The following is a 17,821-nucleotide window of genomic DNA, read 5'->3' on the forward strand; positions in this document are numbered from 1 at the left end:
GTATGTACGTGTTTGCGTGTATTATTGCGTCCGAATACGCATTTGCACTCGTTATAAAAACATGATGACCGGAGTTCTGATATTCCAAAACCAACTGCTTACATATTCATTGCTTGTAACCATAAATTTCGTGGCAAAACACACATACACACACGCACACGCACACGCGCGCACACACACACACACACACACACACACACACACACACACACACACACACAAGCAAGCACAATTGCATTTTAGCTCGTTGCTCCAACTATTCTTGCTTTTTATTGGTGCTGTTCTTTGTTTTGTTTCTGTTAATTGTGCGCCGTGCCTATGTGATTACATCACTTCAGGGATATTCGTGTTTAATGACGTTTCAAGCAAAAGCAAAGCAAAAAAAGAAAAACGATCAAAGCTGTATGTGTAAGCACCCGGAGTAGTAGGATTTTTTTCGCTCATGTCGATCTCCTGGTTCGCAGGACCCCCCGAGCCCCTGCACAGCTGCCAAATCTGCAACCTGACGGAGACCTCCTTGGGCGTGTCCTGCTGGACCGGTCACGGAGGAGCCCCCAACGGCGCATCTCCATCCACTTCCCACTCGAGCGGAACGGCGAGCCTGAACACGACGTACGTGCTCGAACTGTACAGCAGCCAGCAGTCGTCCCAGGTGCTGAACGCAACCAGCGGCCTACCGGTCTTCAGCGTGCGCAACCTGCAGCCCCGTACGGAGTACTTCATCGTCTTGTATGGTGTCAACAGCCTCGGCCATAGCAACGCGGTCAAGCTCTACGCCAGCACCCTGACATCTGCCGAGGCACTGCTCGACACAGGTCAGTGCGTCCTTCTCAGTCGCGTTTTGGGGCCATTCCGGGTTCTTGCCGCTAGTTGTCTACAGTCGTCTGAGAAAGAGTAACATGAAGAGAACACCACAAGCGCGTGCTCGGTGGAGCATTCTGCTGATGCGCCTAACCGTGCTAGAGCTTATTAGAGCGACCTTGAGATGGCAAATGGTTGTTCCAGTTGGTCAGCCGGCACAGTGTTGTTCATATCTTCGACTACTGAACAATACGAGCGATAACAGCTCAACCAAATTCCACACCGTGCCAGTCAATCTAGAAGGACTGCTGCCACCAACCGGGACAGGACAAGGAAGTGTGGATGACCTTTAGATCGCTTTGAAAAAATACACTTATTTACTGCTTCGAAGCACAAAGTTTGTAAAGAAGTGTAGGCACTTTTAGCGCGCAGATGCGCAGATGCTGACGATGACTTTATAGTGTCGGCAACTCTATACACTGTGTTACGAAAGAAAAATGACGAAACTTGTATGTGAAACTTGGATTGGAGAGGTCACCGGGAAGGTGACCTCTTTAAGCTTCCGAGATAGACATCCACGGTTACCTTTACATGGGAGGTCGATCAAAACATGTGCATTCATTCATATTATTTGCATAGTAATTCACTTATACGTACACCTAAACAAGAACATGCCTGCTCATGAAGGATATGATACTCGCTCATCTAAAGTTTCCCCCCTGGTCGGTTCGGCCTTCTTACTCCGATCCTTCAAGGCATGACATTTGGACGAAAGACGGAACGCAAAAACAAGTTTAATAGTTAAGTGGCAAATGAAAGAACGAGGTTAAAGAAAAGACTCAAAACGACTCCGGTAGGTGTAGTACACGAGAACCATGCTTCTCGGTCCGTGTCGTCCTTTTTGGCGTCGGTGTCTCACCTCGCCCGCGTCTTGTCCCGTTGACCGTTCCACCCCGACACAGCCCCTCGTGATCGCGTCGACTTGACATCCTCCGTGGTCATCGGCGCGAAGCATGCTTTGCGCCGTTAGGTGTGCTCAGTCGCCCACTGTTTTGGTAGTGGTGACGGTGGCAGATGACGGTAACAATGGTTCCAAAACAACTGATGAACGTGCGTACGAACGTGACCCATAGGTCATTTCCGTAAAAGGCCACACTCCCCCCCCCCCCCCCCGCCCAAACCCCCTTAAAAATAGCTATTTATTGAATCCTCCTCTTCATATACTAGTGTTGTTTCTTTTCTTCTGCTTTTTTTCTTTATTAGTCCTTTTTTTTTTTGTCCCCTTCCTCTTATACTGAGCAGGTGAATTAGTGCCCTGCAGAAACCTTTTTTTTATGTTGCAAGGGGATTGAAGGGGCACTCACGCAGTTATCTTCTTTTCCTTCTATAGCAAGTGCCTCCAACATCTTCCGTGCAGTCTGTTTTTTGTGGTGTACTAGGATGTGAACTTGCTCGTGGTTTACCTTGCATTTGCATGATCGACAATGAACAGTTGAGTGCCTCGGTGCCTTCAGGGTTTTTGGGTTGGTTGCATGTTCTCGTGCTCGGTCATTTATACATCAACACGTTTGACCAATATAACAAAGCCCACACGTCAACGGTATGTTGTAAATGACTTCCTTTTTACACGGAACATTCTTTTGTGTCTGGTACCACATTGATATTTCTTATTGCTCTGTGTCTGGTTGATCTAGCGACACATTGACTAAGCCTTATTGGTTGCCGAGCACACAAATTGTACGTTTTGCCGTTTCACGATCTTTTTTTAGTTTATGGCTACTTTAGTTTATATAATTGCGTGAGTTTATCTTCAGTCACCTTGCAACTAAAAAAAAACTTCCTGCAGGGTATTAATCCACTTGCTAATTAGATAAAAAAGGAAGGGGAGAAAGAAATGATTAATGAAGAAAAAGCAGAAGGAAAGGACACTAGTAGAAGAATAGAAGGATTAAAAAATAGCTTGTAGTCCAGCGGTCGATAGTCGTTTCTCACCTTCTTCCTTCCCTTGTATGTTCAGCTGGTTCCACCCGAAATAAATAACCAACTAGCTCAGCTCATTCTACTAGTAGGTTAGTAGTTGTCGAGAAAATCACTGATAGTCTGGGAGCGCTCTCTGCTGAAGCGCAGAAGACGGCCATGATCCCAGCACTTCTGAGAGCGTGAAAGGTCGACTGTCCACCACTTGAAACCACTGCTACAACCACTTACGTCCCTTGAGAAAACGTCCACGCTAAAAACTCAGACGCTTCTAAATTTCGACCTCTAAACCACAAGTACGGTTTGTTACTGAAATCTTGTATCGCCAAGATACCGAGCCACTGAAGCTGGCGATCATGAGCCCACACAGGGCCTGGGTTGGTTACAAGACTTACGAAATTCCGGCCAAACTGCTTTGTTTTGTACTTTAGTTGCACAAACCCTCGTGTAGCCAAAGTAGTACCTTGCGAAGCTCCCCCCCTCCTTTTTTTTTTTTTAGTTTTTGCCGCAGTCCCACTAAGGGAAACCACCACCAAATGCCAAAGTTGAACCCGCATTCCCCGTGTTTCTGGTATTAACTGCGTCGCAATTCTGTGTAAATGGTCACCAGCTCTTCTTTTACAGCATGGCCAGTGTTGGTGCCAAATACTCAACAAAAGTGTTTAAAATAGGAAACTAAGCACCCTTTTGAAAATGTATTGAGAGTAGTATTCAAGTTGCTTTTAGTACGACCTATCTTGAGTAGAGTACAAATACATTGAAAAAGGAATTGAATCACATTGGAAGATACGTGGGCAAGATTTGCAAACTGGTAATATAAGAATAAATAGGTGGGAAGGGGTGCTCTATTTGCGATGACTTCTCTGAAAATCACATTTTTCTGCTTTCTTAGCGCCTTAGTTGAGTTTACTCTGAAATAATTCGGGATATGCAGTATGGTAATGTGTGCAGAAATATTTTAGGAAAGAACGAGACTCGCGTACTGTTTACATGGCACCTGCCGTGCTTTAGTTTGACAGCAGGTTCGGCTCATGACGCATTTCGCAATAAGCTCGCATTATGCCCCGCCGCGATACGGGGGACTTGACATGTAGTCCGGCATTGCATATCCACAACAGCCAAACGCGTTTTACGATAACTTAACGAACTCCGGATGCTGCGGCCCCAGCCACCGAATAAGAGCGTCGGAGCAAGGCACGCGACAACATTCCATGGTCGAGGCCACGGAGGCCTCGTTACTGCCATAAAGAAGAAAAGCGAAGACTTGTTACTTTTCAACAATATTTAATTCAGATCAACCCTTTTCCGAGAACAACCGTGGCTTTTGAGCGATGCTTGAACGATCGCAGCCATGTAATTAACCGCTTCCGCTTAAAACGTCGCCCTGGCACTAACACCCAGCCTTGTGCCTATCTTAAATTCTCTAGTCAAGATACTGTATTTCAAATACTTTTGGTAGTATTTCGGTATCTTGCAAATACATTTCATCTAAGGTATTTGCTACTCTAGACATAGCTCACTATCTTGTACTCAGTATCACAAATTCATTTTTCAACTTCCGAAAATATTTGTCGCCGGAACAATCTACGGAACGAGGGGTCGTCTGATTCCAGGGCAAATCTGAACTGATTGCATGCAGACTTGGAGGCAAGCGACCAAACACCGGACAGGAAACAAGGCACGAACAAAACGCAGGTTTCAGATGCCAACAGAAGACCAAATGGATAGCCCTAGAGCCACTAAATGAGCTGCGCTTAGAGTATCGGCACTCCGTTCCCCGACATTGTTGTGGGCGCCGCCATATTGGGGCTTGTGCAGAGCAGACGCAACTGCAGATCGTCATGATTCAAAAGTGCGACTTCCTCAGCATTCGATTCGGTGTTAGGAAGTTCATGTAATATTGCTTTTCTCTGTCACGGACTGTTTAAACATTTGTGGAGGGCAGAAAAGCGTTTCCTGTGATTCCAGATAATGCTTCAGATAACTGGCAACCATGCTTTTAAGCCACAATATGGCCCAGTGTCGTTACTCTGAAGCGTAGCTTATTTAGTGGCACTAGATAGCCCCAAGTACACCCGCCTCTATGTATCCTACTATCCGCTTTTTTGTGTTGTTTTTAAATGGCACGTTATGCTTAGAGCTAGCAAAGTGCTGTTCACGTCATCGGAATTTTACGCCTTTTGTCTGAAGCTAGAGTGGTTCCGTCAGTGGAAGATTGTGACGCCAATGCTTAGTACGGTCACAATGAACCATTTTTGGACATCGCCGGTTCAGGGGGCTCTGGTATGGAAATCCGCGTGCACGTTTTTAAGTGAGCGCAAACCGCTGATCTCTATGACTATTTGCTGGATCGCATTTGCCCAGCTCCGCCTATGCACAGGAATGTGGCCACGGTCGGCCATCTTTTTGGTTGGGTTATATTATTCTTAGCCATCATAATAACATGGCGGACAGCGCTGTGGCGGCAGCCTGCCAAAAAAATAGCCGTGGATTTAGTACACTGTAGTGTGGGTGATATTTCGTGCTTGAATGAAGTCGCTTGACGAAGCAGATTCTTGAAACTCATTGGATGCGACATAGGAAGGTCGACTATGCCGTCATGTTGTGCCGCTCGCTGTTCAAATTGCCCCGATCGCGAAAAGACAAGAACTTAACATCAGTAAGTATTCAGTGTTGTGTGGCTATCTTAGCGCGCAGGGATACATTCGGTGCAAAATATTTTTTTGTTCCCAAGATTTTTATGAATTCGTCCCGCGACCCTTTAGCTGTGGGTGGAAAATGTGTACCCTATCTAACGGGCGGCAGATTGTGCCACCATGCTACTAAGGTGTGGCTAGAAATAATATTTCCAAACGCGTCGGCGAGCGAGCGCGTGCGTGACCGAGTGGTTACCGCGCTTGACTGTCGCGCGGAAGGTGTATGTTCTATTCCCCAGTCAGTGGACTGTCCTTTTATTTATTCTTTCAACTTGGCGTTCTCTAAGTTCGTGAACATTCTCGTCTGATCGAGTTTCAAATGTTCTACGCACCGAAAGTTCTACGCCGAATGTTCCAGAAACCCACGAGGGTACATATGGGGGACTCCGCTTGGCGAGCGGAGTCAGCCTGCTGCTACGCCGCCATTGACGCCTGCAACGCTCTAGTGTTATCTTCGGTTTCCTTTTTATTTTGGGCACAAGTTCGCCTCATTGAACGTTTAGTTCCTTCAGTTATTCGCCGCCTTGTAATTTGTCACTCGTGGCAATATAACTCTACCAAAAAGATGGCCGAGCGCGATCACCCAGCAAATAGTCATAGAGATCAATGGCGCGAACACTCCCTCGGTCAAGGAAGCTAGATCCTGCTGGTTTTTTTTAGCTGCAGAGACCTAGATTGGGCTTCCCCAAAACCCCTTGGGTACCTATTGTGGCTTAACTTTGGATCCCAAGCTCGTTCAATAGCGTTTCTTTTATCTCCCTTCGTTTGCGTACATTGTTTCATTCTCAGAATTCCCCGACCCAGCTTTCCGCGAGGTGGAGCCAGAGATTGAAAGTGGTTTCGTGGACACTCTCGCGTTACTTTTCTTTCCCTCTTGACCTTATCCTAGTATTTTTTGACAGTTTGAAGGTACAGGCGTTCCTCCCCGCCCTTGCTGGGGAGACAAAATACTCGCTCTTGGTTGTTGATCAGCGACAGAGGCTGCTGTCCTACAGCCGATGTTTCTCCTGTGCGTGCACGTTTTTTTTTTCACTCGCGTACTCATCACCAAGTCTGGCCCCCTGATCAACTTCTAGTTCGGCTGTTAGGGATATGCAATATCGGATTATGTGTCAAGTCCGCCGAATTGCGTCAAGGTATATTACGAACTTATTGCGAAATGCGTCATGAACCGAGCCTACCGCCAAACTAAAGCACGTCAGTTGCCATGCCTACAATGCTTGAGTCTCCCTTGTTCTTAAAATTTTTTGGTGCCCATGATGTTGTATATCTCGAATTCTTTCAGAGTGAACTTCGATTGCAGCAGCTAAGTCGCTTCTTGAAATTCATAAAGATCACAGCAGAATGTGATTCTCAGCGAAGTCATCACAAGTAGAGCACCCCCTTTTGACTTTTTTATTCTTATACTAGCAGCTTGCAACCTACTGGCCAGGTATCTTCAAATGTAGTTCACTTAATTTTCCAAAGTATTTGTACTCTACTCAAAATAGATCGTAGGAAAAGTAGCCTAAATACAACTCTAAATACATTTTCGAATGGGCATTTCGTATATTATATTAACTACTTTTTTTTTTTTTTAATTTTGCACAACACTGCTAGCACTCGCCACAAATTCTCAGGTAAATATAGCGTAGGGTGTCTCATGAACTGTTCCCGAAGAGCTCGCTACTCTAGCGGACGACAATGTTGCGGCGATGGGCGATCATCCTAAGTTGGTTGGTCTCGCAGCAGAGCTCTTGGCCAGCAGACGACAGCCGGTTCCTCCGAGCCTCGCATTTGGTGCAGTGACAAAAACGCTCCCGTGACGTGGTGCCACGTGCCTCGCTCCGGCGCTTTTATTGGATCTCGGGGGCCGTAGCCTCCACAGTTGTCCAAGTTATCATGAAACGGAATATTGGCGACGTGAGCGATCGAAAGCGTCGCTGTGGTCGGCCCACCACAATTGGCCGAATGCTGACTATGACGTCAGCAAAGGATGTCTCATCGACGAAAATAAGAGTTATAAGTTTAGAAAGAGTTATATACGTAAAGACAGGGGACGGGACAACACATCTTTCAACTTTCAAGGTTGAAAGGATGTGTTGTCCCGTCCCCTGTCTTCACGTATATAACTCTTTCTAAACTTATATCATTACCAACGCGCTTACTAACAAGTGAAAATAAGAGGAATGTAAGAACTTCAATTTTGACGGTATTGGCAGTGTTGCTTTGAGAGCGCTATGATTTGAGGCTTCCACCTGCTCATTACTAACACCATTAAACTTGTTGTTCACTAGGTAATGACGTCACGAAAGGTAACCAAATAAGGGCGCCACCGAAACATCTCTCCGCTAATAGGAGTTGATCGGGCACCAGACTTGTTGATGAGTACGCGAGTGAAGGACACGCGTGCACGTTCAGGAGAAACACCGACTCAAGGAAAGAGCGAGTATTTTGTTTCCTTCTTCAAAAGCGAGAAAAAAAACATATGTACCTTTAAACTGTCAAAAAACAAAAAAGAGCGCTTTAGAGGAAAACACAGGAAACCCAGGACAGTGTCCGGAAAACTGTTTCTAAACCCCTTTCCCTACCTTCTTCTGCACCAGTTCAAACCATTCTTGAGGCATTGGGGTCAAGATGGTCAAGATTCCAGAGTCAGAATCCACTAGTTCCTAAATGACTCCACCTGGCGGAAAATTGGTTTCGATGATATTGAAAATGAGACAATGCGTACATTCGGAAGGAGATGAAAGAAACGCTTTCGAGCGAGCTTCGGAGTAAAAGTTAAGTTACAATAGGCACACAAGGAGATTTCGGGAAGCCCACTCTAGGTCACTGCAGCTCAATGAAGCCAGTAGGGTCTAGCTTCTCTGGGCAAGGGAGTATCTGCACTCGCATGAAAACGTGTTCGCGCATTTTCATGCTGGAACACCCTGAAGCGGCGACTTCCGAAAATAGTTCATTGGGATCGTGCCGAGCGCTGGCGTCACAATCCTCCTTCACCAGCACTTTGCTAGCTCCAAGCGTGACGCACCATTCAAAAACATCTTGAAAAAAAAACAAAAAAACGTGGACAAGAGGAAAAAATAAAGACGTTTACAATTTTCTGTAACGCCGAATTAGAGCGCAGCTCTTGAGAAGGAGGAGGGGAGGGTACGGAGGGGAGGTTATGTCCCTCCTCCTTCTCCGCTAAATTTAGCGAGTAAAATTTTCCTCTAACCCTCGTGACGTCGCATGTGACGTCACGTGCAACGTCACACGTGTCATCACATGTTACGTCACGAGGGTAAATTTATTGGGAATATTTTTCCGCGAAATTTAGGGGAAACCTTTTTCCACTAAATTTAGCGGGAATATTGGCAATGTTAAATGCGTTTGATGTCCCACGTCACGTGACGTCACAGTTGACGTCATATGTCACATGTTTTTTTTGTAATGACGTCACACGCGACGTCACGAAGGTAACCCTCGTGACCCTCGCGAGGGTAACCCTCGTAACCTTCGTGAGGGTAACCCTCGTAACCCTCACGAGGGTAAACCTCCTGACGTCACGTGTGACGTCATTATGGGAAACGTCCCATAATGCAACACGCGGTTACGCCGACGGTGACGGCGACGGCTTCTCCTCTCAAGCCGAAAAGGGGCGCCTAAGAGCTACGCCCTAAAAAGGACATATAGAGGCGAGCGTACGTGTGGCTATCCGTTTGGTTATTAGTTGACATTTGGAGACTGTGTTTTGCTCGTGCCTTGTTTCCTGTTCTGTGTTCGGTCGCTTGGCTCAAAGTCTGCAATCGGCTCAGCTTCACCCTGGTGTCTGACGATCCCTAATTCCGTAGATCGTTCCGGCGAAATTTTTTTTTTGTCACAGTTAGAAAATGTATTTGAAATACTGAGTACAAGGTAGTAAGAAATGTAATTAAGATAGAGTAGCAAATATTTTAGACGAAATGTACTTGCACGATACCAAAATACTACCGAAAGTATTTAAAATACAGTATCTCGAGAAAAGTATTTAAAATAGGCACTAGTCCGTGGGCACGTATGTAGTATTGACTCGTGGTAGATTGAAAACAATTAAGAAAATTCTGGTTCCTTCACTCCAGGATAGATAAATCAAACAAAATATTCCTGTGACCGTGAGCGCATTCCTCTTTATTCTTTCGGAAAGCATAGTGGATCCAGAACCGCCAGCCTGTCTAGAGGCAACCGATGTAATTCGTAGGTTGCAACCTTAGCTGGAATGAGGCAATTTACCGGTATTACGTGCTCTTTCATGCACTAGATCTGTCTGGGTGGTGTTGCCCCTCCGCCACTTACGACTACTGCGATCTGTAAATACGATGAAAAAAAAAAAGTATGATCTACATCACGAATGATGTAACAAGGTAGGCAAATAGGGGGCATGACATCTGGTACTCTAGGAGTATTCAAGCAACTGTACTATATATCCCGTCACGGCGCAACACCGGGAGAATATTGAGACGAATAAAGGCATGTTCACACATGCACTGCAGCGCTAATCCAGTGCTAATTCACAGCCGTAAACAGCGCTGACCTAGGCGTTGATGTAACACTGCTGATATTTGCAACATGTGGGGCACATGTTAGTATTTCTATAGTAGGATTAATTATGAGTCCATAAGGAAGATTTTGTCGACGAAACCTAAAGCAATGTCAGACTTTCGACTTCGACGGTGTTGATTTAAAAACGCGATTACTCCAAGCCTCCATCGTGTGTTTACACACAGGCCATCAAACTTGTTGTTCGAAACTGACGACAACTAGTCAAGATCACAACACGTGATGTCACGGCGAGGGAAATCCTGGTCATGACGGCAAGCATGAGAGTTTTAAAAGGGCGCAACCGAAACAACTCGGCGCTAATGAGCGGTTTCAGTGGCGGCGTCTCGGTGTTTCTTACCTGAGGCCAAGGATGTGTCATAGTACTTATGATTCAGGTGACTTATTCCCGGTTGTGATCAATGGGTTCATTAATGTGCGCAAAGGACACCGTTGAAGCACCAAGTTTTCCCCAAAACCATAAATCGTGTCTTTATCAGAATAACGTTGTCTCACAGTTATATAGCAAACGGAATCAGACTCGGCGCCTATACCGCTTCTATCGTCAGCGTGGAATCTTTATGAAATTAATCTCGCTGCGGCGAGCTGTCTCGTGGTATTGCAAGTTCATGAGAAGAAACCTTCATCGGTGAGAGGAGGAAATGCAGTGCTAAATCAACTCCGCGCTGCATATGTCAACCGGCCTTAAAACAATAATTACGACACGCGCGAGGCTATACATGCATCCATTCGCCTGCCAACTTTGTGCTAACGACAATTTACAGAAGGGGGATCAAATGTTTGCGCAAGCGATGCATTGCTTCACAGGTTTTCGAGTATACCATGCGATTCGAGCCGGAACTTGCAATGAACCGCTCGATGCACCCTTAATGATAGGCCACATATGCACAATGAGATATGCCATCTGGTACGTTGTTACACGTGGTGAATTTACTCTCCTCTTCCGGCACGCCGTACATAAAGTTTTTTTCGAACGAGCCATAGAGGATACCGCTGTCCCTGCCGCGAGAACCAATTTGAACCTCTGCACGCCGTTTTACCCCGTCGTAAAATGCGCGGAGCACCAATTTAGCCAGAGAGCAGATGTACGCTCTCATAAACCGAGCGCGCGACAAACGCGTGAACATTACGCAGCCCTCTCCGCTTCGAACAAACTTTGATTATCATCAACTTTAATTGAAATAAGTCGTTACGCGGCACGGCTCCGACGCGCGGTCCGATGACGAAAACGCTGCATTTCACCAGCGTCCTTCTGTAAATAATTGCTCGGACTTCGGTTCTTAGTGTTTTGTTATTCCGTCGGTCCTTATTCTAAGTTCCTTCGTTGCTATTTTTGTTTTTTGAAGTTATTCGATTGTAAAGAAGCGAACCTGGCAAGCAATCGCTGACGCTAGATTTGCCTTCGCTCTCTATGGTACGTTTGGTGAGAGTTGGGTCTTGTAAATTGATTTAACGTCGCTGTTTCTTTCCTCTCTTTTTTCTTTTTTTCAGAGCCCGGTTGGTCCGTGCTGGGTTTGGGCGTCTACTCCACCATCCTGCTAATAGTTCTCGTCATTCTGTGCTTTGCCCTTCTGGTGCTCGCTGTGGTTGTGAAGCGCTGGAGAAAGAAGCGCGCTCTAAGAGGTAAGTTGTTTTTGTTGTTTTTCGTACTAGATTGCTTACCGTTTAAGCGCTACAAATTTCCGCTCTAGTACGCTTTGGTGCAAAACGATTTTATTTCCAAAAAAAACCCGAGCCGAAATACCTAGTGTATTTTCATCCTTTCCACCAGTTTGTGTTGATTTCGGCGTACTTGTTTTATGCTGCTGTATTACAGCGAAGCTGTATATCACTCGTTGATCGTTTTTTTTTTTTTGTTTTTTTTTTTTGTTTTTTTGTGACCGTCGGCAGAACAGTAGTCTACAGAACAATAGCCGACAGAATGGTCGGCAGAAAACCATCGCGCTCGCCTTATCAGCGTTCGCGCGTGCCTTACCATTCGTCATGTGGTTTTGACACTTGTTTCAATAAGAAAAACACAAAACAAGTGTCAAAACCCCATGATAGGTGATAAGGCGCGCGCGAACAATGCCAAGCACGTAGCGCTCCCCGCATTCGTTTCCCGGTAAAGATTGCGGTTTCATAAGCTGCCGTGGCAACGGCAAAGTAAGAAGTGGGGAGTGAAGTCACTAGCCCCGCTAACATTTGGAAGCACGTAGCTTTCCCCGGATGCGTTTCACGGCAAAGATTGCAGTTGCATACGCCGCCGCGGCAACAGGAGCGTACGAAGTCTTTCATGTATAAAAAAAAGTTTTGGTACAGTACATTTAATTTTCTTCCGTCAATCAGTGGGTATAGACGTTTTCTGTCTCCTGTCGTTCTCAGTCACGTGGGTTCCGTATCTGGTATGCGGGACGAAAATATAATAAAATATTCCAGCTTGGAATATGCGTGAAAATATAGGTGAGTCAAAACAAGAATGTGTGACAATCACGCATTTTTTGTCAACACACTCCAGCTGCGTGGAGAGATCAAAACGATGTTTTGCCGCATACCAGAAGTGACGACATTCAACATGGCTGCGCTCTTGTGGAAAAGATGTATAGACCTTTTTGCTGTTTACAAACATTACTGCCGCTTGCGTCCGAAGCGACTTTGGTCGCACTGTCTTTGCAAGCCTGTTGAGCTTGCTTATGTCACCAGTGCTAGAAAGCATAAATGCTACGCGGACAACAAAGTTGGAGATTTGACGAGGGCCTTCGGCAGTGCAATATTACATCTTGGGAGAGGCAAGTTGGTTTACAAGAATACTAGAAACATTGCAACAGATCTCGCACTCCTTCGTTCTTTTGGCGTTCACCTAGAGAATTGGTGGTTAAAAGTTTTGTGTAGGTACATTTCAAGCAGTGGTGTTAAGGTGGCCCTTTTTCATCTTGTTTTTTTATACGCTCTGGGACGTCAAAGAGTAAAGCACCACCTGCTGGCGTCTGTCATAAAAAAATCTATAGTGCAGTGGGCAATCGATGCCGGTGATACCACAGCTTCGCCGACCAACCACTTCCACGGCGTGGATTGGAGCCCCAACTTTTTTTTTTCTTCATTGAGATCCACGACGGTGTTACGACAAGTTGCCACGTGTATACACCAACGAATCATCGGTGCTATGTTTTCGCAGTGCGAACTCAATTTTATCCTTGACCCTGTTTCACAAACAATTTCAAAGTGACACTCTTGGGGGGCACGTGCCGAAAACATCGAGATAATGGTGGCATCATCAGAGCCTCCAGGACGTGATTGATGACTTTATCGAGTGAGGGAAGGAGGGGGTTCAACAGTCTCGTCTTGCGTCCTATTTTATTCTTCTCCTGTTTATTTTTCTATTTTTATTTTATTTATATTTTGACTTTCCCGGTGCAATTACGCGCGCTATTCTTGACCCAAGTCTGTCATCGCGCTGACGTTTTTTTTTCCACTCCTTTTTTATTGATGTGTTTATGTCGACAATTAACGTTGTGTATATACGCAAAATCGAAATAAAACGTTTTCTGTTTCAGAAAAGAAATCTGGAGATCACAAAAAAATGTAAGTCGTCTACGTGTCGCGCTAGACAAGAAAGCGGTAGACTGAGCTGACGCTTTATCATTCTGCGCAGAGGGCTGTCTTCTCTTAGATTGATGTGTTTCTTCGTAAGCGCCCATCTGATCTTTGATGCTTTCATCCAGTCCGCATGCTGCTTACCATAAGGTTTTGTTGTGAGCTTCACTTTTTTTTTTTGGTTTATTTTTTGAAGCATGAAAGACCTTTCGTTCGCGAATTTTTTTCTTTTCGAGTGCTTGACTGGCAAAGGTTATATACAAAGGGTACGCACTGCGCGGTTATTTACAGGTTTTCCGACGAACTTGGCCTTCTCGTATTTTTTAACACATTTATTCCGGTTCCTTTCAAAATATGGCGATTAATCGTATTTTTTCAAACGCCGACTCCAAGTGTTTAATTCTTACTTTTAATTTTTGGTGTGCCCTATTTTTATCAATCGGCGAGAGTGGAAAACATGCTTCTCTGCCATTTGGGCTATAGGATTTAATTTTTGAGCAGTAACTATGCCCTATTTTTATCACTCTGCGAGAGTGGAAAACAAGCTTCTCTGCCATTTGGGCTATAGGATTTAATTTTTGAGCAGCAAATAAGCCTATGACGCTGCCCGTTACTAGATGCCAGTGCTACCCAGCGGGGTACTGAAATGGACTGAGTGTTTAGTTCGAAATTTTAACTACCTACAACTTTGCCTACCTCCAACGTGCAGTGTACCTCCTTCCTGCAACCACGATCTAAACGCTAACATAGGGCCACAAAAGTACAAAGCGATTGCCGGCAACTCGAGAGTCTATCCGTCGCCGGACCACATGAACTGACTTCCCCTGATAGGGTGTTAATCAGAGAGCTAGAAAGGGACCGGGTCCTTGGAACGGAAATCATTCTAGTAGTACCAAAGCAGCCAAAAGTGCCTGATCCTGTGATGGCGTTAAGTTTTGGGCACTGTTCTTGAAATGTGGGTAAAACATGCCTGCCAAAATTTACTTCCTCTAAGATTTGGCCGCTCAGCCGGATTTGAGTCCCCTTACTTGAAATCCGTGCTACATTGCACACACCTTAATTTAAAAAGTCTAGACCGACAGTAAACACGTATTAACTTTGAGAACAAGCAGTGTAAACAAACTCTTTTATCTCTTGTGAGTAGATTCTCTCATTACAATTTCTTGTGTTTTTGTGTGTGTGTGTTTTTTCCTTAGGTGTTTAGCCACAATTGACCGAGATCAAACAGTCAGAAAAGAAACGTTCGCTGGTAGTGACGACAACGTGGCTGTCTTGGACATGAAAAGTAAGCTACATATCCAAAAGCATTTCGAGTCTTTCGCTGTCATCTTTTGCCATTGCCGTTCAAGCAGTAAAGACTGTATGGTGCCGCGATCAAAGCTGATTTGCTCCTTGATATCCCCAGGCCTGCCTACAGCAGTCGGTCGTTCCTTTGTCGGCGGATTGGAGGAGCAGCCCGAGTACGTACACGAAGTGGCATTGGTCGGAGCGCGCTTGCCCTGCCACACGAGTGAGATCTACTACACGCTGCCTCAGCTTCATGGTCGCCACAACGGCATCCGCTTGCAGACCTTCTCCAGGGAGGTGATGTAGTGAGTGCTTCGTCATCAGATCATCGTCCCCTTCCAGACCTGAAGACAGTGGGGCACGGCAGCAGAAGCCAGCGCTGTCTTCGATACACGTCGTCGGCACTTTCGATGAAGTGCGCGAGGACGAGACTGGCGCCGCAGACTCACAGTCATTAACGTGGTTCGGGCACTTCTTCAGGCAAGATATTCTTGCTCCGGCGAGGTTGGGAAGAGTGCCGCGCCGAACGTATAAGGTAGTCGTCGACGTCCCGGTGAAGTCGCGCGTTCCTCGTGGCGCCGGCTGTACGTGTTGTAAAGAAGCGTCTCTCGGATGAGTAACGCTCGGCCTGGTGAAAGACCTGGTGGCGCGAGCCTTAAAGATGGACGAATTATTTCTCATTGTAGTCAACATTGGTTTCATTGTGATTGCTCGTTGTTACGAAGGAACCGAGTGTACGTATACAAACCCCGACGAGGAAAACGTCACGCTGTGTATCTATACATGAACTGCTGTTTTGTCTACTGCGAGAAGGGTGCTCGCTTGACGTGGTTCCTTTGTTTGTTGCCAAAGTGTTCCGGGGCCAAGGGAAAACCGAGGAACACGGAACTAATCTGTCTGTTGCCGCATTATAGCACCGACCACGCGAGTCCCATATGTCCGTGTAGTATGCTCGTGTCGATTGCTCGGAACATCGGATTACGAAGCGTTTACATTACCAACATGAGTATTGTGTAGTGTACAGCAGTTACAAAGTTTGGTAGCTTTTGCATGCTACTTTTACCGTGCTGTTGAGTAACTCATCGATCGCCAAGCGTTTTCATTTGATTTACGTCTTTTTTTTTTCAATGGTGCTGTTCCGTTCCGTTCAAGAAGTGTCCCAGTGTAATACGGGTTTTCTAACGCGCACCGCTTGCTCACACCTGTTACTTCTTCCTTTTTCTTGCTGAACACGTTCGTGCGTTGTCGTTAGCATGAGGTGACCTATTAGCATAGCCCAGCAGATCTTTACAGGAAACGCTGTAGTCCGTCAACGAAAGAAGCTCTAGGCCTGAACTAATAGGGAGTGTTCGCGTGACTCTAATCCGTCAAACTTATGGGACTCAGTCGTAGTCTCTTCTCAAAGGCAAGCTTGAATGTGTAAAATGCATTCTTATGCTGGCACTTGCTGAGCATAAAACTCAGCTAAAAACCAATAGAAAGCATAACTTTCTAACTCAGCTGGAAGACTCCCTGTGCGCAAATATGGACGTAACTTTCTCCAGCAGGCGTACACTTTCTCTAGTCTTTAATTTATGCATTTTCGTAGTGCTTATTATTTTTACCTTATATGGCTTCACCTGTATTTTGTGCTGGTCTGGTGCTAAGTTCGGGAAGTATCCTGCTTGTAAATAACGTACAAAATATAAGGGCTAGCTATTATCTGAAAGGGGAAGTAAGGTGTATGTGGTCTTCGCATTGTTATTTTACGAACTTGAGGAGTGCTTATAGGGCAAGTCAATAAGCCCAAAATATTATTAGGCATTAAAACATCAGACTGAGCACGATAGTACATCTGTCTCGAATGAGGAGGAATAAAAAGGGATGGTAAGAAATACGCGAGCAAAAACTCATCTCGACAGATTGCCTCATTTCCTCCAAGAGGATTCATCAAATTATTATCGCGGAGCGCAAGAAGAAAAAGAAAAAAAAAAGCGAGAAGCAAAACGCAATACTCGTTGATTGTTTTATCGCCATGAGTTTCGGCCGTTTGCAGCCAATTGGTGCTTACATTTTTTTTTTTTTTTTTTTTTTTCTGAGCCCGCACGGGGACGACCAGTATCCCCGAAACCGCAGCGCGGACGTCAGCGCCGGAGGCATCGGCGAAGAAGGAAGGGTCGTCCCGTTTCCCATTTCCTCATCCGGAGGCATTTTGCGAAAGTTGGCCGCCCCACCCAGCAGGCACCCTTCCCTAACAATCATTCGCGCATCAAACGTTTCAAAATTCAAGGTCCATTTCCAAGAGCGAGTCTTGTTCTTCCCCTTCGAAGCGATACCACCGGAAGAAGTCCCTCGCCACAAAAAAAAAAAAAAAAGGAAGGTGAAAAAACAAAACGTAAACTGCGCAAGTAAAGCCCGCCCAACAAAAAGAAACGGCAAGAGTCTATTTTTGTGCGCCGCGTCTATGTATATGGAAGTGGACTAATGGCGGGGGTGTGGGGGGGCGAGGAAGAAGCTCGTGCTTTGCTGGCCACCCTTTTTTGTGTGCGTTTGTCCGCGCTCAGTTGCGCCAAAGTTCTTCCTTCCCGCATCGTGGTGCGGGAGCGTCGATCGCGGGCCCCCAGTGATATCGAACTGTTCCGGTAGGGGAGTGTTCCTAACGACCCGCGCGACGGAGCATCTCGAAAAGATGGAGCGTAGCGCCATCTGCCGTGCTCCCGCGAGCAGATGGCGACCGACTTCGCTCGTCCATGTTGCTCCCCTTTGAATCCACCGGGTGTAGCGCCCGCCCGGGGTTCGACTAGGGTGGCTTCATGTGCACCCATGGAGGCATTCGAGGTTCGGCGCGGCGGGCCGTGTCACTGGCCTTTTGGCTGCCGGATCGCTTCTCCGGGCATCGGCGCGTCCCTGGCGTTGCTTGCTCGCTGTCGCCACTCGGAGATCGGGCT

General features: G+C 46.1%; 1 protein-coding gene across 1 annotated transcript in view; it reads left to right on the plus strand.

Annotated features, from left to right (window-relative positions):
- The window catches only part of LOC8053396 (hemicentin-2), a 300,603-nt gene extending 285,403 nt beyond the window's left edge, over positions 1-15,200 (plus strand). Inside the window, exons 8-12 of the mRNA XM_040504191.2 lie at positions 465-815; positions 11,526-11,657; positions 13,568-13,595; positions 14,804-14,892; positions 15,013-15,200. Of these exons, the coding sequence (XP_040360125.1) occupies positions 465-815; positions 11,526-11,657; positions 13,568-13,595; positions 14,804-14,892; positions 15,013-15,200 (788 nt within the window). The remainder of the gene's footprint in view (positions 1-464; positions 816-11,525; positions 11,658-13,567; positions 13,596-14,803; positions 14,893-15,012) is intronic.
- Positions 15,201-17,821: the final 2,621 nt, after the last annotated feature.

The sequence above is a fragment of the Ixodes scapularis genome, unplaced genomic scaffold (assembly GCF_016920785.2).
Source record: "Ixodes scapularis isolate PalLabHiFi unplaced genomic scaffold, ASM1692078v2 PGA_scaffold9__187_contigs__length_104089568, whole genome shotgun sequence".
NCBI lineage: Eukaryota > Metazoa > Arthropoda > Arachnida > Ixodida > Ixodidae > Ixodes > Ixodes scapularis.